General features: G+C 43.8%; 1 protein-coding gene across 1 annotated transcript in view; it reads right to left on the reverse strand.

Annotated features, from left to right (window-relative positions):
- UMODL1 (uromodulin like 1) overlaps positions 1 to 15536 on the reverse strand; it is a gene marked incomplete at its 3' end in the record, with an annotated part of 41280 nt that extends 25744 nt beyond the window's left edge. Inside the window, 10 exon segments of the mRNA XM_082277860.1 lie at positions 2060 to 2172; positions 3607 to 3861; positions 5118 to 5237; positions 6011 to 6060; positions 6062 to 6149; positions 6990 to 7182; positions 8253 to 8359; positions 8767 to 8857; positions 8859 to 8929; positions 15299 to 15536. Of these exon segments, the coding sequence (XP_082133986.1) occupies positions 2060 to 2172; positions 3607 to 3861; positions 5118 to 5237; positions 6011 to 6060; positions 6062 to 6149; positions 6990 to 7182; positions 8253 to 8359; positions 8767 to 8857; positions 8859 to 8929; positions 15299 to 15476 (1266 nt within the window). The 5' untranslated portion in view covers positions 15477 to 15536.
- Positions 15537 to 25016: the final 9480 nt, after the last annotated feature.

Here is a 25016-nt window from a genome sequence, read left to right on the forward strand (position 1 = left end):
GAGAGAATTGGGATTGTTCAGCCTGGAAAACAGAAGGCTCTGGGGAGACTTAATTGTGACCTTCCAGTACCTGAGGAGAACTTACTGGAAAAATGAGGCAAGACTATTTACAAGGGCCTGGAGTGACAGGACAAAGGGGAATGACTTCAAACTGACAGAGAGTAGGGTTAGATTAGATATCAGGAAAAACTTCTTTACTGCGAGGGTGGTGAGGCCCTGGCACAGGTTGCCCAGAGAAGCTGTGGATCCCTGGAAGTGTTCAAGGCCAGGTTTAACAGGGTTCTGAACAACCTGGTCTGGTGGAAGGTGTCCCTGCCCATAGCAGAGGTTTGGAACTAGATGATCCTCAAGGTCTCTCCCAACCCAAACCATTCTGTGACTATATGATTCTATGACACCTTTGAAAACTGTATCCATCTGAGCACTGGTCCTACAAACCAACTTCCAAATTTTGGCTCAAGGGAGCAGAATTCCCCCTGGACCTGTTTGCTTGCAACAGAGCTGAACTGTTCTGGTAAGTGCATGCAGCAGAGCCTTGATGTTATCTCTATATGTCACATACACATTTTGTTTTATTTACGAGTGTGGGCATGGCTTTAGTTCCCAGGGAGCATTTGAAACTCCCCAGTTCAAGTTCAGCCTGCAGCCGAGTCCAAAACCAAAGAAATCTCAGGATGAGAGACCAGAAAAATGGAGGTGGGTAACTTCAAAAAAAAAGTGTTTGAGACAGCCCAGCTTCAAGGCAGTATCACACTTACATCATGGTTAATTACCAAACCAGTGAGCAGACACTTCAGCTGAACAAATGGCATTACTCTGGAAGTTAAAGCTGGCACACTGCTGTCAATATTTGAGCTGTGCAGGAGCTGGTAGTTTTACCTTGCATGTCTAGAAGGCAGCTCCTTGCTTGAGCCTTTTGTTCCTGCATACACCTCAGAGCATGCCTTGGAGCACGAATCGCAGAGCCATAAATCAGCACAGCTTTGTTCCTATTCAGTCAGAGCTTGCTCAAAAAGATTCCTACAAACAAGCTGTTTAACTGGTCCAGGCTCACATCAGGGTAGGAAGGCAAGAAAATGAGGAGAGAAGAAGTGAGAAGGGGATGTTGTGCTCCCCAACACCCAAGGAGGCAGCAGCAACACAGATGGGTGATGCTCCTTTTTCTTCCCAACCCGATGAAGCCCATCAGGTCTGCATTAATCTCAGAGAAGATTCACTCACCAAAATCCTCCTACACAACAAAAGTGAACACTTTGCAACTATGGGAAATAAAACCACGTCGGGATATTCAACTTGCAATTTCTTTTGGGCAAATGCCTCTTCTCTGCTGCCCTTGAACGTAAAGCTCCATTATTGTTTTGGGGTTTTCTGTTGCATTTAAATTCACACATGATTATGAGTCACCCTTTGCTTTGGGGAAGCCCTGTTTTGGATGGAGATCCCCCCAATTCCACTGTATGGGCCCTGTTCTGTGCAACAAAACTGTAGGAGATTGCTCCAGCTTTTTTTTTTTTTTTGGGAAGCTGAGAGCTCGTATTAGACTTCATGACTCAGGTTTTGTTTCTGGCTGATTACACCTGACTGTGGACAGTGGAAACGTGTGCAGGCAAGGAATGGGGCTGGAGAAGAAAGCCTGATCCAGACACTTTTCCTAAAAGAAGAAAGAGCTTTGAGAGAAGTAAGACATTTATTGAGAAGACTGTGCTGAAATGAGTGCCAGGAATGCCATTTCAATAATCCATTAAAAAGCCTCAAGTTAATTTACTGGTAGTTTATTGCCAAATTAAAGATCCAAGGAAAGGAGCCTCTGTTGCATGCCTGCATTTATAATTCCTTCACTCTTCTGTAGGGGAAAATTCTCACTGGCTTCATTGCTAACAAGGCCAAGGGCTTGATCTGTCTAGTCAGTTGAATTTTGTTTTAATTATAAAGAAAGGTCACAGGAAACAGTATGATGATTTTGAGGGAATATTTCATCCAGGCATGAAGTCCTCTATTCGATTAAATCAATTATAAATTGAAAAAAAACTCTGTATCACCCAGAGATATTTTCATTTACCTCTGTAAGCAACAGTCTTGAAAATTCCTCATATGCTGAGCTGCTGGAATTATGGAAATCATCAGTGAAGTTGTAGTTGAGAATCCTCATAGTAACAGCAAATATCTTGGCCTCTGTAGACACAACATTAAAACACACTGACAAAGTAGGAAAGGATTCAATTAAAACTGATGTAGCCAGAACAAATGTCTGACGATGAAAGAAGGGAGGACAAGATTGAGAGATTGGTATTAAATCAAAAAAATAAAGCCAATAGGGTCCTACAAGCTTCTGATACACTGAGAACATGCACTTTTGTCAAGCCTAAAGAGATATTTAGGTGCCTAATTGCAACTGCATGAGAACTGGGTGTACATATACCTTTATGTGTGGGTTTACACATAGCTGGGCCTGGCCCTATGCAGCTCCTGCCTTGAAGTTACACCCAGGGTTGAATTGCCTGTGGGCTCATCTCTGGCCCACCGGTCACAATTTTTATTTATTTTCCTGATCTTGGTAGTGGGGATAGTAAATACATTCTTAAACTGAAAATACAACAAAAAGCAGTGCATGCCCCTTGTCTGTGTGGTGAGCCCTGACAGGTAATGTACAGAGCACAGGAGCCAAAACCAAGAGCCAAGGAATCTCTAACTGCTTTGTCCTGTATAAACACCCCAAGGCTGTTACTCCTTGGACTGATCCTTGGAAAACTTTTCTTTTTTTCAAGGGCTCCAACTTCATACTCTGAAGTTCAGCCCTCTGTTTTCATAACCACTAGACCTCCTACTTTCCCTCCACAAAAGGAGTAATTCCCTTCTGACCCAAACTGGAGTCATCCCTCATCTGATCAAAGGGAAGGCTCTTAGGGATAAACATGAACAGCAGCATTCTCACTGTGGTCAGGAGTAAATAGTTCACTGCTTGCTTTTTGAAAAAAATGGCGAGAGATTTATTTCTTTATTTGCACAGAGGCTTAGGAAATCATTTAAGACTAGGGGAAAAGCAAAATTATGTTTGATCAACACACTAGGGCCTCAGGAAGCTACCATCACCAGTTAATTGAACAGAACTGGGCAGGTAGTCTGCAGCTTTCTTACTCAGCCCTTGTAATTCCCTTTAATCCTCTATTCAGCAGAATCTGCCCTTCCTCTGGGCACTCTTCTTAGCTCAGCTGAGCCCTTGACAAACTGGTTGCCTGCATTTCCCACTGGCCACAGCCATCAACCAGGAAAAAATGAGGCCTGTTGGGAGATAGGTGGCAGCAGAAAGCAGTGCCAGGCACCAAAGAAATAAATTTTAAAAAAATAATTATAGCTTAGCCTGATATCTGTAATAGTCTAATCAGCTCCAGCACTGCTTTATCAACTAAGGCCAAAGTTCTGCTGCCTGATATTCTGGGTTGGATAAATGCTGGAGTAGATGAGATAAAAAGTGCTGAAGAAGGTGGGAAATGTTGTTCAGTGAGGAGCACAGGATCACTGCTGAACTGCGAGTGGGGATGGAGGGAGGAGAAGGGAGGAGAGAAAATGTATATATTTTTTTAATTTTTTTTTTAAGTGTTTCTTTACCTGTTTTAACATTTTGACGGGAGATGATGCTTTTTCCACAGGCTTCATAACTGATCTCTACTGAATACATCACACCTGCTTCCAGGTGAGACACATCCATTTGCATTTCCTCTGTCTTCAGGGTTTGCACAGTCTCATTGCCCTTGAGCACCTGGACTTGGAAAGTGTGGTTCAGAGTGGAACTGACAAGCCAGGACATTTCAAAGCTGTTGCTGGTGACGCTGAGGATTCGATGGTTTGTAACTGCAGAGGGACCTGCTGCAGTCCCAGGAAGAGTTGGCACAGAAAAAGCAACATTTCTCCTTTAAACTGTGCTATTCTAAATCCACTACACACAAGCACTTTGACAGCCAATAGGGTAAGGTCCTCTTTATGTCAGGACAGAATCTTCCCCTCTCACATTACCAGGTCCCCTCATGATTGATTTAGAGCTTAATCTTTTTATTTCCTTCTAGTATATGCATTTCCACTGAATCACAGAGTCCTAGAATGGTTTGGGTTGGAAAGGACCTGAAAGCCCATCCAGTTCCACCTTCCACTAGACAGGCTGCTCAGAGCCCCATCCAACCTGGCCTTGAACACTTCCAGGGATGAGGCAGCCACAATTCCTCTGGACAACCAAATCTCCTCCAAATCTCCAGTCACACAAATAACCAACCAGTGAGCTACAGGTGCAAGCAACAGGAATAAGTTTGGAAGAGTGACTCTGTGTAGTCTACATGTGTTGACACCTGCTTTGCCTCCTGTCACTTTAATCATCAAAATGCACCTATTCAGGCAAAGGTTGCCTGGATTTATCCTGGAAAACCCACACAGACCCCAACTAGCAGAGGCTGGGGGCAGAGTGGCGTGCAGCACTTCACCTGTTATTCCACTCCAGTCCAGTGCAATCATTGTCATGTCAATGGGAAAAGACAGGGCCCTTCAGAGATGATTCCTCTCCTGGGAGGAGGAGGTGTCTAAACTGGGTAGGGTGAGTTGCCCTGCAGCAGAGCCAGTCTGTCTGGTGAGAGAGAGCCCAGCCTAGACACTTCTGCTGGAGAGAGCTGGGGCCAGCCAACATGAGCATCACACCCCGTGCTAACCCAGAGACCAGGGCATGCTGCTGCCACAGCTCCAATTCTTTTATGCTGATGGTTAGACTAAGAAAAAAAGGTTGTTTTCATAAATTGCTTCAATAGAACACAGTTATTTCCAGCACTCTGAGCCAAGTAGCTGCCAAATGCCTCAAAAGCCACTCCCCCCTGCACTAGAGGGGCCTCAGTTTAATTCCTCTGGCTTCAGCTTTGATCAGAAGTTGTGGATGAGATCAAGAATATCCAGTCTGTCTCTCTGAACTTTAAAAGAACCACTTAAAGCTATTTCCTCCCACAAGAAGAACAGGGTGTTGTTAAAAGGATTGTGGTAGCTCTTGCCTGAAAGGGCTGGAACATCCGTAGAAGCACAAATCTACTGAGGTTTGTTCCCATCACAAATCAAGAAAACATTTATTAAAATCCAAGGTTACTTACAGCACCCAGCATTTGTAGATTGGTTGGTTATGGACAAGAGACTTGATTTCCTTACAGAAGGAGAGCTACTGCCAGTGTTAACAGCATTTACTGCTGAACTTGGACTAAATGCTGCAATGCCTAGGGGAAAATTATATTATCAAAGAGTTAGAGTATTTCTAAGAAAGCAAATCCAAAATAATACCATTCATGTTTTCCACATGAAGAGCAGCAATAGAAGAAATATAAATAGAAAATAAAAGTATTATCACATCACAAAAGCATGAAGCAATACATTACCTTAATTTTTGAGATTAAGGGATTGTAAAATTGCTTTCTAACTAAAGCATCGAATCTGCAAGCAGTTATTAATCTCATTAGCTTAAAGCCTATTAGCAGGCCCACTGATGTCTGTGGGCTGTAAGTATATTTTGCTGAACTGGTACCACAAGGAATTATTTCAGCCAGTGCCAAACTCCAGCTGCTTGCAGCAGAGGGCTCAGCAGCAGTGCAGCAGCTTGGGGTGGGACCATACCACCACTGAGTCTGGGCTGCAGTCAAAACAGGAAAAAAGAAAATAGTAGAAATAATGCCATTAATTGTTTCTCAGGAGGCTGGGGAGGTGCACTGACAACAAGTGACTTGCTCTGAGAAGCAGTCAGGGTCTGGAGTTAACAGGTTTTGGCAGGTGAGTGAGGACAGCTGAGGGTGAAATAGATGAAACAGCAAACTGTGAAATTAATACCCTGCTCATCAATCAGAAATAGGTAACAGGTTTATGTGGCATTTTCTCCTAACAGGAGGAGAAGGGGCACTCGTGTTCCAGAAATCCCAGCAGGTGCCTCCTGTGAAGGAGCACAAAGTCCTGCAGGAACATCTTCAGTATTTCCCAAGGTGAGACCTACATTTCTTACCTTCCTTTCTTGGGCTCAGCTGGTGAGGGGTGACCCTGGCATGTTCATGCAGGGTGGCAGCTGTAATGACCCTCCAGGTTTACACAGCTGCTTTTCTCAGGGCAAGCATTGAATTCAGCATAGGAGCATTCATTGACATCTAGGAAGAACAGCACACCTTGCACAGATATTGAGAGCAGCATCAAGATTGATCACACGTCTGACTGATGTGTGTAGATCAGGCTTTGGGTACGATAAATTCAGTGTAAATCTGCACTAATGCTGTTAAAGCCATTCTGGATGTTATCACCCTATCAGTTTTTACCCCAATTCTTTGGAATTGAAGGACAGTTAGGGGCAGCTCCTGCTTGCACCTGTAGGATGCCATCCAAACCTGAGATGTCAGCACAGGAGGAAGGAAAACTACCCAATGATTTCACTGAAAGCTGGACTGAGTAAACACAGAATAAGAAGAGTTGAAAATGGTGCTTATGAAGCACTGCAGAAGTGAAAATGTTCAGATAAATACAGAGCAATAAGTAAATTGACAGAATTTAAAATTAATCTATTGAAATGTAGTATGTAGTAGTATGCTATAGTAATTAACAAACTATAAATGTGACTTGTTTCATGCAAGATACTGGAAGTAACATGGCAACAGAGTCCATCTGCTTCCCAAGAAAACAGATTTTTTAAGAGCCTGTTTAATACAACTAATGATTGTGCTACAAATATGCACCTATTTGCTTTTTCACCTGAAAAACTATGTTATTGGGAGAAAATAATTTTAATTGAGGGTTCAGGAGCATTCCCTTCCAAACTACTCACTCCAAAATAATCATCAACTCTCCATCTGCTAACAGAAAGGTCAGGGCCGTGTTTGCAAAGTTTGCAAGGTCCTCTATGCTATCTTTGAAAGCAAATTAATGGTCATGTAAATGAGATCCCAACCGAAGAGGGATGAAAACCCCTAAAATATGACAGAATTACAATCAAGGACCTTGCACTTCAGTGTCAATCACTTCATAGACGCGCTTCACCATGGCCTTCAGGGAGGAGGAAACCTCTGCCAGAGGAGCTGGATGGTGCATTCCAAGGAGAACCTGGGAGGCCACTGTCCCAGCGTAGGTTTCCCCACAATTACTCTGGATGTGGTGCACAGAGGTGTTCAGGTGCTGCAGTGCACCAGTAATCTGCAAAACAGGGCAGCAAACACTGGAGCACCTTGTTCCTTTCCCAGCACATGAATTATGGAATGGTTATTATCATAATCTGAGTGTAGAAAGAAATTCAGACACCATGGCAAAGTGGTAACAGTTAGGCCTGTATTTATGCAAGGTGAATTCTTCTTATTACCCCATTTCACAACAGATTTATGTTACAGACATGCCAAGCTAAGGTGGGGTGTGGAGCTGAACTCAAAATGCTTTGGCAGAATGACTGAATAGAAAGAAAAAGAGGAAAAGCAATAGACTCAGGATGAGGGGTGGGATTCAGAGCCACAGAGAGACCCCAGAGAGACCAAACCATCCCAGCTGAGAGTCAGGAATGAAAGAAGGGACCAGCTGGGCTGAACATCAGGAGTCAGTGGAACAGACAGCAGGACACTCTGAGAAGAAGCTTATTGAACAGCTCCACCTCAATTCCCCATTTCTTGAGTGCTTGTCTTTCACATAGCTTGTTTTAGACCAAGATATAAAAGCCTTGGTGGATCCTTGTCCTCTACTCCCTACTACACAGCAACAGGACCAGGCTTTCTTGCTTTTTTAGGATATGAGAAGGGGAAATCAAATAGGAGGAAGAATTACACCCATGCTTTTGTTAACATTTCTATTCTCCTGCCCATCAGTGCCAGCACATCATGGCAGATAGGTTTGTCTCTGGAAAACTTTAACTGGGAATTCCATATCAGAAAACATCATGCTTTGAAGGTGTTGAAGTCTGGTCCCAGTCTGTCATAGTCCCAAAACTGAACTGAGACAGAACTGGAGCAAGCACCACCTAAGCAGGAAAAACCCCTTTATTTCAGCATGTCTTTAAATTGCCCTGGTAAGAGACCTGAAAAATTTGCTAAAGAAGCTGATAAATTCATTATACTTGAGCTGCTTAAGGATGCAGCTGGCACTCAGTAATCAGAAATACAGAAATAATCAGAAATAGGGCCAAAAAAAATCAATGTGGCAGAACAAAGGGGGAGCAAAGAGTGGGCCCTGAGTAACAGAATCATGGGCACAACGAGGGAAGCGTTTGTGTTTGTACATACCACGGAGTGCAAAAGGCGGGAATGATTCAGAAGGTGGGAATCCACCCGGATTAATTCATTAAAATCCATTTTCACAAGCACTGTCACGTTGTACCAGAACGTCCTCCCTGCAGTGTAGGAAATAAAACAGCCAAGTCATCTGAGGGCTGGTGCTGCAGAAGGCGACAGAGCTTTAGGGAGTCTCTGAGGAAACAAAGCAAGATTTAACTTGGCAAATGTGAAGGGCCCACGAACAGCCACCAGCTAGGGCCTCGTTTGCCATATGCCACAGGCAGAGGAGCCAGCCAAGGAGAGGGAGCCAGTGAAGGTTTGCTGGACCCACAGCACCCACACACCACTCAGTGCTCACGGGTGCAAGCACTGAAGCTGAATATCCTGGAATTCAACCAAGGCAGATTCCCATATTTGTTTTAGGAACAGCTATGGTAACAGTTTTCCTGCCCACTCCCACCCTCAGAAGGGAAAATTAAGGATATTTCTATTAGAAGCAGTGTTGAATTTATCAGTAACATACCCTCTGGCATGGGATCCACACAGCCTGCTCCTTTGGAAGAGCTGCAGCATTTTTTCAGCCCTGGACATTCAGTATCGAACGTGCAAGGAAAAATCAGATGTTTCCATATCCTTCACTGGACAAATACCAGGTCTTGAGGAGAATACACTGGATCTGTTGAGTGCTAAGTAACAAAAACATTTCTGAGAACAAAAATACAGAAAGTTGTTTCCACAAAATTGTGATATTTAATTTATAGCAAACACCTCCTCCTCATTTTAGAAGCACGTCTGTTCCGAGGTTTTAATGGGGAGAAAACAGCAGCCTAAAATATCATTATTTCATTCCAAGAGTGTAAATATTCTCAGATTTTTCTCTTGTCCATGACATTTCTGTTATAGAAATTTTGAATTTATAACTTTCCATTAATAATTATGGATGGATGGGTGGACAGTTACATTTCTAAATGTGGAGACACTGAAGCACTGCGAAACAGAAAATGTGCCTGATGTCAGCTGTGACTAATCCAAATAATACATAATGATAAAGGAAACAGGTACTGTTTAAGATAGAAATTGGGAACTTTCATTTAACATTTTGTGGCACAAATTTAACCTTAGTTGCAGTAATTCTGTTCCAGCTGGCCACTCCAGGAGGTTGGTAGCCCATGCCAGAGAGCCTTGCAGAGAGGGCAGCTAAGGCAGGAGGTTGCTGCTTCCCAAGCCAAGGGCAGACAGTGGTCCTGGGTCAGTGCCAGCACAAAATCTCTTCTGTGGAAAGAGAAAATATTTCCAAGCCCTACAAACTCATTTCTTTACCCACACTCTCAAACACAGCTCCAAGTAATGCTCAGCTCTGGTCTTTCTAATCAACCTGAAAGAATTCTCTTTTCCATTCATTTTGCACCTACAGGGTTTTGATCCTTTACTGGGCAATTAAAGTCAGCCAGGAGAGAAATGAACCTGATTGTTGCAATAGGAACCGTTGTGGTGCAGGAAAACCACGTTTGACGTCATAAAGCCCATAGCAAGTGAAAGGTTCACTGCAAACTATAAATCTATCATGAACAGTCAGTTCTGTGGCTTTCCAATTTCTGTTATCCCAAGGCTCTGAATGAGAGTAAATGTGAGGTTTCTGAGAAGCAGAGGGGATATTGAATCTAGCGCTTTTGGCCTCAGCAAAGTAACCTTCTTAATGAAGGAAATTATCTTGACTAATCAAGATTTAAACTAAATCTACATAACTTGCTGCCACATGCACATTCCAGGTCCTCCTCTCTCTGGGGCTGGCACTACAGGTGGTTCCCCCAAACAGGTCCTTCTCCTAGAAATATCCCTCCTGATTTTTAAAGCCCCATTAAGGTGTGATACAGCCTCGGTTGTCCTTAGCTGAGTCTCACACGCATTCCCAGTCTCCTGTGATTGCTCCTTCTCAGCCTCCTGTGCAGGGAGCCAAGCAGCCTCTCACACTGGAGCCTGCACAAACACAAGCACCAAGGGATTGCCCTGTGTTAGGAAATTCCCTGTTCACCAGTGCTCCTTACTGCTCACACCAGGTGGATCTTGGCAAGCTGGACCCAGGCGTGTAAATTCCTCCAGCTCTGAGACTCAGGTGCAGTTCAAGCAGGTTTGAGGTTCAAAGCAGCTTTTTTTCCCACCTGGGTCTCTTTTTTTGGTGTGTTTAACTGCAGTGTAAATGGTTTAATGAGTCACATGCAATCTCAGAAAACACTATTGAATCCTGGCTGGGTGCCACAGCAGATATTTATCTGAAATCAAAAGGTCATCCTTTTCGGATCAGCGGAAGCAGAGATGGATTCACTTCACATTTCTGCCTAATTGTACCAGATGCACTTTGGAAATCCAATTTATGCTCTCCTCTTCAATCATGCTGGGGACAGTCACCTACCAAGCAAGCACTGAGGAGCAAGCCAGCCAACTCCTCTGTCATTTGGATGAAGTACAGGCTTTTCTCCTCCGTTATTTACATAAATGTATGGAAGCAGAACTGCAGCTTAGCAACCAAAGGTCACTTGCCAGCCTGCCCACTGGAGAGCTGCTGGATCTGCTGTGACTGCAGGATGGGCCATCTCCCAGGAGAGTGATGCTGAGGGACAACATTAACTCAGCCATAACCCCTTCCCTCTCCCTCCTTCCATCTGGAAGGGATGGTTTCATCCAGAAGGTGTGGCAGAGCCAGGGACCAGCACCCTGCATTTGTCTCAGGTATCAGAAGGGGGAGGCAAATCTATGAAATTATAGAGAAAGTTCCTGGGAAAGTCTATTCCAAAGGCAGGCTGGCAGTTTTCATCATACAACCCTGGTTTTGGGGTCTTTGAGCATTGGTAGGCTTTGCTTGCTCAGATGGACATTTTCCATCCTGATTGCCTCTCCAGGGGCTAACAGAGTTTTATGTTGGTCCAGCATCTGACAAATATTTAGCACCCTTCTTGGATGGGACTTTTGCCTTGGAGGGGAGAAGGCTGAGGGGGATGTGATCAAGGTTTACAAAATCCCAAAGGCAAGGTGAAGGCAGAGCCGGTTTTCACCAAAGCCCACAAGAATAAAATGGGTGAAAGAACTCACTTCTGTACCTAAACGGGAGGGAACTTCTGCAATTTGTCAGCACAGGGCGTGTGGAGGCAGACAGCTTCAGTGGGCTCAGAAAGGGACAAGGCAATTCCCAGAAGGGATTCCCATCAGCAGACATCACTGGGAACAGGCAGGGACACTGATAATCCCATTTCTGCAGCTTCTGGGGGCACACAAGGGACCCAAACTGCAGGGCAGCCAGAGCCACCTGCTTCTGGGTGAAGTCCCATAGGACATTCTGGCACCTTTCCCACCCCAGGCTGAAGCTGCAGTGCTGCCCATATGTGGCACCACTGTCCCCTGGCTTTCAGGACAGCTGTGCCCCAGCTCCTGCTGCTCTGGTTACAGTCAGCATGGGAACATCTGTGTGCCAGCTCTGAAAGGTCCCAGCACTGCTGAGGAGCTGCTTGGGCACCTACAATGAACATTTTTTTACTTTGCAGACATTTTTCTGAAAACCTTAGGAAGCTGTGCACACAAAGCACACTCGGATTAAAGCGTGACCTTAACAATGCAAATCAAGTGCTCTCAAAAAACTCCACAATTAAAGTTGTCTTGGGCCTTCTTATTTCAAGGTATTTTTGTACATGTGTGCTTAAAGACGAGCCTTCATCACGTGCTGATGCACTCTTTCCCTCCCTAGCTGGGGATCAGGCAAGGTTAGATGGCAGATAAGGAGCTCTCTGGTTTCATCTTATGCTGGAAAGTGGGCAGCAAGCCAGTCACCAGGAGAAATAACCATACCATCCATTCAAGCAGCTGGAAACAAGCCTGGAGAATTGGATCCTATCTCTACCTAAAAGACAAGATGCAGGGAGAAGTTTTGTATGGTGAAACAACCTTTCAGAGCTGTGGGTTTCACAGGTCCACAAGCTTGACCTGCAGCCCTGTGCCCCAACCACACATGTTAAAAGCAGCACTAAGCACCATGAAAATCAGAATAAATTTATGAAAAAATTAAAGCTGCACCCAAGGTGTCTGAAAGTGGGTCTGAAACCAACACAGAATGGTTTGATCTCAGTTTCTCTGCAGCACAGGTGCCCATCTGTGAAAGACAGAGAAGCTCCCTCGCTTCCCACAGGCTTAATGAAGACAAATTGCTGCCTGTGAATTCCCCAGGATTCACCTTAAGAGGTGATAAATAATTCTCTACTCAGTGAGAGGCTGAGCAGAGCACTGAATGTGGAGGTCAGGATGGCACACTCTGAGGAGCTCCTTAGAGGGACTCCATCATCCCTGGGCACAGGGAAATGTGGTCCTTGGGGCACTGCAAAGCTGGATTAGATAATTAAAAGAACTCACTAATCTGCAAGCACGGGCACAAAGAGAGAAAACAAAGGCTGTTTTGTTTAATTCTACCTTTAGAATTAATTCCAGCACTTCCTAACTTTTAGATACTTAACTTTCCAGCTGTTATTGCAAAATGTCAAAGTCATTTGTGTATGTATCTGTAACACTATCCCAATGGATAGACACACAACTAGTGAGAAATACCACAGCAACTTGACCAATGATCTGGACATTTTTTTCCCCAACAGTAAAGAAATAATAAAAGCAGGGCCTGCCATATCCCAGGCAGGGGTAAATGTTTCCTTCTAGGAAGAGAAGGTGAGCAGTGGCCAGGAGCAGGTTGCTGTGAAAGGTCGTGGAGACCTTTCCACTCCTGGCAGGATGGAGAGCACGTCAGCATGGATAACATCAAGAAGAAAATAACAGTAGTTCAACAGCGTGCTGTGCAGTAATTTCTGCAGTTCCAGTTTCTCTTCTCATCATTTATTTAAGACTGTGTCTAGACAGTGCATTACCATTCACAGAATTTATGACTAATGCCCTGAAAAGCAAAGATACCAGAATAATGTAAACATGGAAATCACCTAGAAGCCATACAAATCCTTAAATGGTTTAAAATATTCCCAAATTAACTTTGACAGGAAGAAGTGTCAGGGTGACCACAGTATTTCATGGACAAACTTGCCCAGTGTATCAACAACATGGCAAGGGCAGGGTGGAAATTCTGCAGTAAGAGATTTACAGATTTGTTCCTGTTAGATGAAACAGAATCATCAACAGCTCTCAAGCCTAAAATATCCCTAGAGATGCTTTTAAGAGACATAGATTATACTGGGAGAAAAATATTTCAAGCATTAACAGGATGCTTTTTTTTTTCCTCACAAGAAGATGGTCTTGATTTTCAGAGGTTCAGAAACACCTGAATTTCTTGTGCAAACAGTGACAACCACGGTGACTCTTTCACATTTAGCTGGCACAGCTCTTTCCTTGTACTACAGCATTAAAAAGCCATTTTCTCTGGTTACCTCAGTCTTGCCATTTAATGCTTACAGGCACACATGTAAACACATGCCTGTATATCCAAAAGACTTCACTGAAGTAACTTTTCAACCATAATTAGACATACTGGAGACTTTCCCCAGCGTGAAACTGATGCTTGGAAAATACAGATGATCAACAGCAGGTCCTTTGCCTGTCTGATAAATCTGCTTGGACACACAGTAATCTGCAGCTCAAATTCTGCTTTGCTGAGACTCCACAACAGCCACGGAGCCAAACAGTGGCAGGATACAGTAAATTAAAAATAATGCTTTAATTCTCTTCTCTAGCAAATCATTTTAGGAACAAGTAAAACACATCGACCACTTCTGTGTTTGCTTCCTTCTGTTAAAATCCTGCTAGGCACAATATTCTACCTGTGACTGTGGAGAAAGTGCCTGGGGAAAAAAAAAGTTTGGAAATTCTTTTTCCAATGCTCTGAAGCAAGTTAAATGTGGGATGAATACATTGCTCTTGACAGATCCCATGACAGGACATATAGCTCATCCCCCGTCATGCCACATTATGATTCGGTGCAGGAGCAGGTTTGGGGACATTCCCACAGATCTGAGTCACCCAAGTCTTATGACCCAAAACAAGGGCTAGGGCTGCAACAGGACCTTTCCTTTCAATCTGGTGTTCCTGTGTGTGATTGTGGAAATGCCCAGGGCCCTACTGTAGAGTGGAAATAGAGAAAATGCAATGTCATACGAAAATAGGAGACAAAACTATGTCCTGCAGAACTTTTCTGGATGACAGAACAGTTCAACAGTTTAGATAATTCAAGATGCCTGTTCATCTTAAGAGCATCTAAATTTATCCATTAGAGAAAGAAAGTTCCTTTTCCCCAAGTAATCCGCTCCATCTACATCTCAAGTTATATTAAAATTGGGAATTTCTGGTTGACAACTGGTAACCCTGATGTGGGAAGGGGAAAAAGTTTCCATCTTGAGACAAAGGTGATTAAGTCTTCCTGAGCAGTCTCATTAAGACTCAGATGTTAGATCAGATCCACCAAAAAGTTCACCAGTTTTCAGACCTCCCACATAGTCCCAGGTAACCACAGAAGCCCTAAGAAAATGGGTCCTAGTGCAGTTTTGGTTGGAAAGCATCTAGTACCAAGTTGCCCTGAGGTCATAGGTTGTTTTAAATTTGAACCCAAACTGGGTTTGTAATCTGGGAACAAACCCTGCTCCACATCAAAGGAGATGTTATACCAAGTGCATCCTGAATTAGCTTTGAGGAGAAAGCTCCTGGTGTAAATGCAGGCAGGCTCAGAGCAGACACTGCACCAGGCAGTGAATTATTGCTCTTGGCCAGGGATATTGGCCTGAACCCAGACAGGTAATGAGCCCTTGGAGGGGTAACAAGCAGGTGCCTTCCTCAGGCTCCCCTGGAAGTTTAGTGAATTTGTGACTAGGGGTGGCAAAGAGCAAGAATGAGGAGCTTTAATCTGCTATGTCTACTCCTTGCCACGCTGGACAAAGTTTACTGTACATTTTTGCAGACTCATTTACTTCAGTGAATAGGAACCTGTGGCCTAGGCCTGAATTAAGCCTTTACACATCTCAGCTGAAGTGAATCTTCTTCCCTAAGAAGCATTTATTTCCTCTCTTCATCTGACTAAAACTTACCTAGAGAGCAGTAGAGTCCAACTTGTTCATATCCTTCACAGCAATCTGTGAGGGTGATGGTTTCAGGGACTTGGACCATGTGAAACTGTGTTCTGTAGTGTGTCCGGGGACACACCATCCACGGGATCCACCCTCCACAGGATGTGTTCTTCTCATAGGACTCCTGGTAGGTAACCATTTTAAACACACTTTTGGTCAGGGTGTAGTTGCACAGATGGTACCCAAGCAAAGAGAGCCCTTTTTCTAGGGGAGAGAAACAGGAAAGAAAGGGATCAGCATTAACTTGTCACCCTGGAGCAGAAGTTCCCTGCAGTATCCAGTTAAAAACAGTGTTATGAGAAAGCAGTGACAGAACCAACACAGATGAATGATTTCCAGGAAGGCTGATGTTGGGAAGAGCATCACTTCAAAAAACAGACACAAGAAAGAATTGGTAGTGACTGCTTGTCATAGGCATCACTTTGGTCATGAAAGGATGCAGATTGGCAGAAAATTCAAAGAGTTCTTGGTGCCTTCGGGTTCGAGGTGGAAAAAGGGCAATTTAACTCAAGTTAATATTGAGGACATTTACATATGTTAATTTAAATTAACAGTAGAGCACAATAGGCACTTCCAGGGCAGAGTCATCCCAGTATTTTAAATGCCTGCTCCAGCCTCCTGCTGCCAAAGCCTTCATCACTCCCCCCTGTTATGAAGGGAACAAAGGGTGAGGAACTCATGGGCAGATGAGTCACAGTAGATGTCTGGAATAAGACATCCTTCAGACATCACCCTAGGCTAAAACTGGGTACTCATACATCAGTGGGAAGCACTTCCACGTATTGACACAAAAGGTGTTCCTGGAGATCCTGTGCTGCCTCTCTGCATTTGCAGCAGGCCTTGTTGATCAGGCCACTGGAAACCTGCAGTGCATCATTGACTTCGAGTATAAACAAAGTCAGTGATAAGGCCATTAACGACATCATTTCACACAGGTCTGGGGAAGGGACTCAGCTTCCAGAGTTCTGAAACCATTTCTGATGAGGAGTGAACTCATTACATGCTCTACTTAAAACTGAAATACTTCAGCAGGGATAGGGAAAAAAACTCCAACAGCAAACAACAGAAAGAAAGCCCAACAACAGCAACAAAAGCAGATGGAGTTTAAGAATTAGCAGTAAGCAACCTACAGTCATGTCACAGACATCAGGCTGGCTCCCTAATGAGATGTTATAGGAGCGAGCCAGAGGGGCTGAGTCACCCTGTGTCCCATTTGGGAAACAGATCGGATGGAATTAAAATGCCTGTATCATCCTCTAGCCAAAGCAGAAGAAACTTTAATAAATATGAATTAGCTGCAGAGATTCAAATATAGCAGGACTGTTTTTTTCTGGGAGCTCTGAGGGTACTAGGGTCAGCCAACAGACAGACTGAAGCTAACACAATATACACAACAGGCATACAATTAAAACATTTACAGCTTATCTTATTTGTACAACTTATCTCCTGCCTGAAAAGATGAAACATGTTAAAAACAATTCAAGAAGACAAACCAGAATTGTTAGGCTTTCAGGAATCCTGTGCTTTTATCACATTTAGCTTTCCAGCTAAACAAAAGACATTTGTGCAATTTGAGCAGGACTAGGAAAAGAGCTTTGGACTGGACAATCCATTTGTAGCATAAATGGGTCTAGACATCATGTCTAGTCCATGTTTTCTTCTGGGGACAGTCCAGAAGAAAACATGGACTAGACATGATGTCTAGATACGGCCCCTGGAAGCCCAGCCCTGCCCTGCCTCACTCATCTGTGCATCCTCCTGCAGCAAAAGGCAGAGCTGATGCCGGGTTGTGCTCCAGGGAGTGCGTGTGAGAGCCAGAGACCTCCCAGCAGGCTCCAGGGACTCTGTGCTGCTGCTGGGAGCAGGTCAGCAGGAAAATACTGAGTGAAGGCATAGCTGGAAGCCCCACTCCCTGCCTGCTCCTCCTGCCCAGCCTCCAGCAGGGCACCTCTGTGTCCGGTCCCTGAAGCTCTGGGAGAGTGGCTGAAAGGTCTTCACATCCCTGAAAGGCACCAGGGCTGCTCTTTGTGCCTAAGTAGGGAGTGGAAGGAGGTGGTCAAGAAGGGCAGGAAGTCATCCAGCCTGTCTCAAAGCCTGGCTCAAAGCCTGGCTCCAGCCCAGACCCTGCCTGAGCCAGGAGAGGATCCCAATGGCTGGGATGGAGTACTGCCCAGGACCCAGCTGTGGCTGTGCAGGAGGAGACAGAAGGAGAAGTGAGCCAGAGAAAGCATCTCCCTCTGGCTAACTTTAGGGTAACTCTCTGGGAGAAGGGGAAAGGAAAACAAACATGAGTTCTGGAGCAGAAATCAGAGATCAGGGGGTGCTTTTTATTCACTGCATTTGATCCATTAACACCTCACATGAGGCACAAGTGCCTGAGAAGAAACAGGCAGCTGTCATTGCATTTTGGAAAGCATTCCCTTGCCATGTGTTAAGAGTGATCCAAGAATACCTTTCTCTGCAAATGCTTCTAGGCACGTAGGTGTGTGGGGGGAAAATCTTGCTTCAGCTTTTTTATTTGGCTTTTTTTTTTTTAATTAGTTTGTAACCTGAATGGCAGAGTGGAACAGAAGCAATAGCTAAATAATTTTGGTTACAGCCTTTCCCTGGAGAAAGTGCACAAACATCTGTTGTGACCAGGGAAGGAGGGAGGAGCAGGACAAATTTTATTCTATGAAAATGAGAAAGAGAAACTCATGTGTCAAGGAACCAGACTGTGATAGTATAAAATCACATTAGAGGAGAGTAGGGCAGGTAAGAAGCAAGAGCTCAGCCTTGTTCCTCATCCCTATGACCCCTCCTTTTCTCCAGAGCTCACGTAAAGCCTGGCAAGAGCAAAGCAGGGACTGGAAGGGAAAAACTGAGTAAGGAGAGCACTGAGGATTCGTGTTGTCCGTGCAGAGCTGAGGCCACAGCGAGGATGTAGCACTGGAAAGTTAAAAATTCCAGTGTCAGCTGAGCTGGCTTAGTCTCTACAGCAATGTGCAACATAAATACAGGTATGAAACTGAGAATAAGATGGTGTAGAATTAGACACAGTTTATAATTGGAAGCGACAGCTGTCAGAGCAGATATGAAGTCATATTTCATACTTAAACATTAATAGTAGGCATATATATATGTACACACACTAGGTGTAGAATGAGGCTGCCAAAGCCTAAAGAGAAGCTTTCAGATGAAGTTAGAGTGGTACAAAAAGATGCCCTCAGTGGAAGAAGCTGGACTGAAGGTGGCAGGGAAAGGTGCAGCACCACCAACCTTTGCCCCATCCATCACTTCTGTACCGTTCAAAACAAGCTTTGACACTCACAGAGTTCAATTATTTTGCTGACAGCAGTTTGCTGCTGAGCAATGTGGCTTGGATCGATTTGGGCTCTTTAGCAAATTGGCTTTCTGTTCTCATTACTCCCATCTATGGGATTATGGCACAATCAAATGGAATTAAAATGCACTGGCTGTTGTTTTCAGTGACTCAAAGCTGAAGTCAGTGGCACAGCAGAAGGCAGTCACCTGCTGTTAGTATGGATATGTTACACCTATCATTTCTGGATTTTACAGTTTTTTCTCAGAGACCACCAGCTTTCAGCACCATCAGGCAAAATACCTTTTTTTTTTTTTAATGTTAAGCAAGAGCATAAACAATTAAAGCAAAACCCTTTATTAACAGAAACCAATACTGAGAGGAAAGCCTGGGAGCAAAGGCTGCACAAGAGCAGGCTCCTTAGAACTCAAGGTTAAACCCAGGTCAGAACTGAGAGCATGATCAAAAAACAGCAGTAAAAAATGCTTCACAGCATTTACGCCACAGACAAAGCTGCAGTTCTGGAAACTTCACCCCTCAAGTGATACAGGAACCACTGGGATCTGCAAAATCTTTTCTCACTGGAGAGCAGCAAGACCAAAAGATAAGCCCCTTTCTTATCTTGACATAAGCTTAAACGTAGTCTGTTGGAACAGGTTCTTGGAGGGCAGATTCCAGTTCACTTTTGAAAAACAGGGAAAAAAAAAACTGATCACGGGCTCGATTTTTCTACAAATTCCAAATTTTAAAGTCAACACTATTTACTTTAAATGGCACTAGGATGGGGGCTCTGTTGGCCCTAATCATTACAAGCCTCTTTTCACCTGTGGCTTTGACAGAATAACAGAAAAGTCTGCAAGGTTCTAAGAAATATGGTTTATATTTAACTGAGGCTCACAAAACCACTTAGGTAAAGAAAAGCAACAAAGAGCAGCCAAAATCACAGTATTTTCTCATCTACATAAATCAAAGCAGAAATGAAGAGTAAATTAGGAGTTCATTTAGCAGTTACAATTGGGTTAGGGTTTTTCAAAATTACAGCCCACACCACAGATGATATTTAAGTATGTCTTCTACAGCCTCACTTTATGCACCTCTAGGAATTTGCCAGGCACATTACTACATCATTTCCTCCTAAAGCTTATTTTAAAGACAACTTTCATTAAAAATTTGCACAATACTGAAGACAAAGCAGAAATTCTCCTTGTTTATTTCTGGCACAAAGGAAAAGACAAGGATTTTGCCCGAGGATGAAAGGCTGGAGACAAAGGTTGCGTTTTTGCTTGGTTAGATTTTCTCTGTTTAATTATCAACAGAGGATCCTTAAATGGTCGCTGGGACATTGCCAGTTCTCCAGAGAGGGCCACCTTGGCTGGTTTATTTCAAAGAAATATCTATCCCACATCCAAACGAAGCTGTCCTCTAGCCAGTTTTGCTTCACTCACCTGTAATTTCATCTCCCCTTCCCTGTCGTGCAGCAGCCCAGAGGATGAGAACAGAAACAAGAGTGATCCTGGCCATTGTAGGACCCATCCTGGATAAGTCTTTCTTATCCCTTTGTTTCCAAGGTGGTAGAGCTTGGTTGTCCCTACAGGTAGGCTTTTGGATCGGGGAAAATGGTGCTCTGGGTTTGTTACCTTTTGCAGGGAGGTGATAACTGCTGGCAACAGAAACAAAGAGGCTCTGCTGGGAATTTTTCTGGTTCTCCCTCCTTTGTGTTCCCTCTGGGGAATCTGCCTCTTCTGCCTGTTCACCTTGGCTCCCCTGGCCTGATTTTGAGAGGAAGGCATTTTAAAGCTGCTGGTTTAGTCCCTGTTTATCCTCCAGAGCACTCACACCTTAAACTCAACACCTCAGAGCCAGATTTACGCACCTCAGATATCAGCTATAAGCATCCTGAATTCAGTTCCTGTCCACACATCAGGTGGTACTTTGAAGGTCTTTAATTCTGTACCTTGAAAAAAAACTAAGAGTAAAAGCCAATATCTATGCCAGTGTTCATTCCTGAGTTTAAACTGTTTGTCCAGTAGCTTTCATTGTGCCCCTCATTTCACTGCAATTTCAGCATCTCCTAAGCCAGAGCAATGCCAGGCAATCAAGAACCTTGTTAAGCAGGGTGTGAATCAGGTCCGAGAAACCAAAAATCCCTTTTTTTTTTATTGCCTAAATAATGAAGGCACATTCCCAAGATAGATGTGCCTCCAGCTTTCCAACACACGACAGTAACTTCAGTGCAATGTCACTTGGCTCATGCAAAGACAAGGAGTGAACACGGGATGATATTTTCTGAGGAGCTGACACTAAAGGATGGAAAATCACAGGTACAGCTCTTGGAGCTGAGGCAATATGTTCAGAGAAGCACTTAAATACGTATCACAGTGTTGTAGACAATTCCATGTGGATGAAAGGGATCTGGAACCACAGACCCTCTCATTTGTGGGTGTTCAGATAGGAGAGCTGGGGCCTTTTGTAACATTGAGGCACTTCTGAGCTGTTCTTCTGGCTTGGAAAATCAAGTATCAAGCTCATCAAGGGGAAAAGAAAATTAAAAGGAAGAAAAACAAAGGAAAAATAAAGCTTGCCCAGAAAAAAAAAAACAAAAAAACCAAAAAAACCAACCAAAATCAGTTGTAGAATGCTTCAATAAAAATTAAAAAAAAAGAAAAAAAAGAAAAAAAAAGAAAAAAAAGAACTGATTTGGGAACATTTCTGCTCCAAGGAGAATGTGCTTCTTAGCACCAGGATGTCTTGCCAGGCTTTATCCACAGATGCACCACCTACATCTCCTGTCAGGGAGGCAACAATGAGCCCCTGGCTGCAGGCTGGGCAGAGGATGCCATCTGACTTAAAAACCCCACTAATAAATAAATAATCAAAGAAGATTACTTAAGTCAGTGAAATTCAATGTTTAAATAGAAATATTTCTCTTTATGATCTGTATTTTTTTTGAACAATCTAAATTTTCTGGGAAAAATATCTTGGTTGAAATTTTTTGGCTAGAACTGACAAAAACCAGATCTTTAGCACTTAGAAATTACTTGGTCCCTCCTATAAAGAAGTATATGTCTTGTCCAATTTCAAATATAGGTAATGCCAGACTGGCATGTGAATTGGATTGCATCTGAGTTGAAACTGCATTGCAGTAGTGAATTAAATGGTTCCTAAATACAGAATGTGCAGAACCCCCTTTTTCAAATAAAAAAACCAGAAAAGTCAGTGAATGGTTAATCCAAACAAGAAATGGATACAGAAATCATGTGTATTTCAGGATTTATCTCGCAACTTGCAAATTCCATGAGGTTCTGCATGCAAGTCCATGATTTATATCTGCATTATTTCTTCAGTTACAATCAGTTAGGCTCACAGCAATTTACTTTTTAGCAATGCAGTGCAGACACTGGAAAAGACCACTCAGGCAATTAAGGATGCATCCTGTGTCCTGTCCAGCCCTTTCCACATCTTCCAGCCACATTCCTGTCCTGTGTTAAGTGCAGCAAGTTGAATATGATGTGCTGCATCCCCTGCAGCAGTGCTTGATCTCTGTATTACCGTGATGAGTTGCACTTGCTCAGCACAAGCCAACACAGAGTCTCCTGCAGGGAAACTACAGATTCACCAATATTTTGGATAACTGACCATCTGTACATGCATGGATGACTGCATATAACTACCTTTTTAGTAACCATCATTGTATTTCACAGATAAATTTTTGGTGTTTTCTCCCCTGTTCCTTTCAAGTAGGTGTTGTCTGTTTCCCAGGGAACAAAGGACAGAAAAAGAAGAAACTGCCTCAAGTTGCTCCAGGGAGGTTCAGGTTGGACATCAGGAAGAATTTATTCACTGAAAGAGTTGTCAAGCATTGGAAGGGGCTGCCCAGGGAGGTTTGGAGTCTCCATCCCTGGAGGTGTCCAAGGGAGGCCTGGAGGTGGCACTCAGTGCTCTGGGCTGGGGACAAGGTGGGCATCGGGCACAGCTGGGACTGGATGGGCTGGGAGGGCTTTTCCAGCCTAAATGACTCTGTGATTCTATCTCAGGACTCCAGCAGAAGATTTGCCCACTCTCTCTTTGGTGGTGAGGAAGGACAGTGGAGAGAGGAATGGAGAAGGAGAAGAAGAAGATACTCTGTGGAATAAAAACCCTGTGTGGTGCTGCTAGTGAGCTGGGCTCCAGCCTGGAAGGAGCTCATCCCAGTCCTCCTGGCACAGTCATCTGGAGCTGATCACTTCTCCTGGCTCTGTTGTTTATACTTTCTGCAGTTATGTTTCTAATGTCTGAACTGATCTAAAGTTTGCAATTTATACAAGGAAGGGCTCCGCCAATAAAAGCCACATCAAAATCCATTTGTGGATAATGTTACAGGATCAAGAAGCAGATTATTAGAGATGGGATTTGACTCTCCTAGACTGTACTATCAGTAATTGAAATATTGTGGCTGACAGCAGGCTTTCTCATCATACTTTTTAGGCATTTATTGGCTTAGACAGATTCACTTCTGATTTAATTAGTCACTTAGAAGATCTTGATCTTCTCTAGGCAAGGGGTTTGACACAGAAAGGTCATTGCTGGAACATTTCTTTCTTGCTTTGTATTATTTTGTCTATAAAGCAATCATTATTTCAGATGCAGAAAATGGTCATGACATTTCAAGACAGACTGATCTGCACGAGGGGAACAGGACCATGGGCTCATTGGGAATATACATTTGAGGAATATATCATTGGGAATACAACAAAAACTGCTCTGTGCTTCAGAAGCCAGCACATCTTCCTGTAGATGAATAGGATCTAAAGCTTGAGAACTATTAAATCATTTAACCTAGAGTCATGGAATCATAGAGTGGCTTTGGCTGCAAGGAACCTTAAGGATCATCCAGTTCCAACCCCCTGCAATAGGCAGGGACACCTCCCACTACACCAGGTTTCTCCAAGCCTCATCCAACCTGGCCTTGAACGCTTCCAGGGGAGTGGCATCCAAAATTTCTCTGGGCAACCCTCACAGTAAAGAATTTCTTCCATATATCTAATTTAAACCTGCCCTCCTTCAGTTTAAAATCATTGCCCCTTTTCCCCTCACTATTGGCCATACAAAAAAATGTCCTTCCTTTTTATAAGCCCCCTTTTGTCACTGAAAAGTGCTCTAAGTTCTCCCCAAAGCCTTCTTTTCTCCAGCATGAACAACCCTGGCTCTCTCAGACTGTCTTCATGGCAGAGGTGTTCCAGCCTTCTGATCATCTTCATGGCCTCCTCTGGATATACCCTGAAATGTTCACAACCTTCTTATGTTGTTGAGCTGGATGCAGCATTCCAGGTGGGGTCTCACGAAGGCGGAGAGAAGAGGCAGAACCACGTCCCTTGACCTTCTGACCACTCAAAAACCTCTTAAAATCAGCTGTCAGTAAATAGCCAGAGACCTCACCCAAGCTCCTACAGTTTCAGCCTGATTACAGCCTGTCAGTCTGAGAAAGTCCAGGCTGTGGCCACAGCAGACTGTGGGAATGAATGGCGGTGCCACCAGTCCTGAAGATCTCACTGTGGGAATGAACAAATCCAGGACAGGAAGGCAAAGGCAAAACCATGCTGCCGATGAAGGTGACAAGAAGTTGAGAGGAGACCTGATTTCCACCTGATTTCTGCCCCATGACTGCATTTTGTGGTGCCCAGTGAATTTTGTCTCACCATCAGGGCAGTCTTAAAAACTGCTCCTGCTGTGGCATTTCAGATATTTAGCAATGTTTGAGCTCAAGCCAGTCTTTCCCTTAGTGGGGGAAAGTGGGGCAGTGCTAAGGTTTCTTCCCTCTTCTACACTTCTAAACTTCCCAAAAACTGCAGAAACTTGTCTTTGAGCCTGCAGCTGATCTGTCAAAATTGGCTTAAATCAATCAGCAAGGCAATAATGTTCTAGAAGAGAGGAACAAGCTGACTTAGCCAGAAATAACCTTTTAGCAGCCAAATACTAAAAAGCAATCATTCCTGCCATCAGGAGACAAACTTTTTCCTGCTTCTGAAAATGAGTACATATAATGGACACCTTAATGCCTATTCCCTACAGAGAAAAGAATTTCTCAGGACCTATTCAACTCTCAGAGTTAAAATGCTTGTCTGTGATTCCAGGGACTTGAATTCCCTGCCACTGCCACAGAACTCTTGTGCTGTGAGTCACACAGGTCAAATTTGCCACTGCAAGGAAGCCATGGGGACGGGAAGGAGCAGAAATCCCAGTATTTCAGACCTTGTAAAAGTCACAGCTACAATACTACAAATGTGCTTTCGTTTATGTTACCTGAAGAGAAAGTAGAAGAGAAAAAGCACAGTTTTGCCAGCCTATTTTAGGTCTATGTTAGGATGGACACAGCTAAACTGGCAATTTCTTGAAGGGGTC

The sequence above is a fragment of the Coloeus monedula genome, assembly GCF_965178545.1.
Source record: "Coloeus monedula genome assembly, chromosome: 3".
Taxonomy (NCBI): domain Eukaryota; kingdom Metazoa; phylum Chordata; class Aves; order Passeriformes; family Corvidae; genus Coloeus; species Coloeus monedula.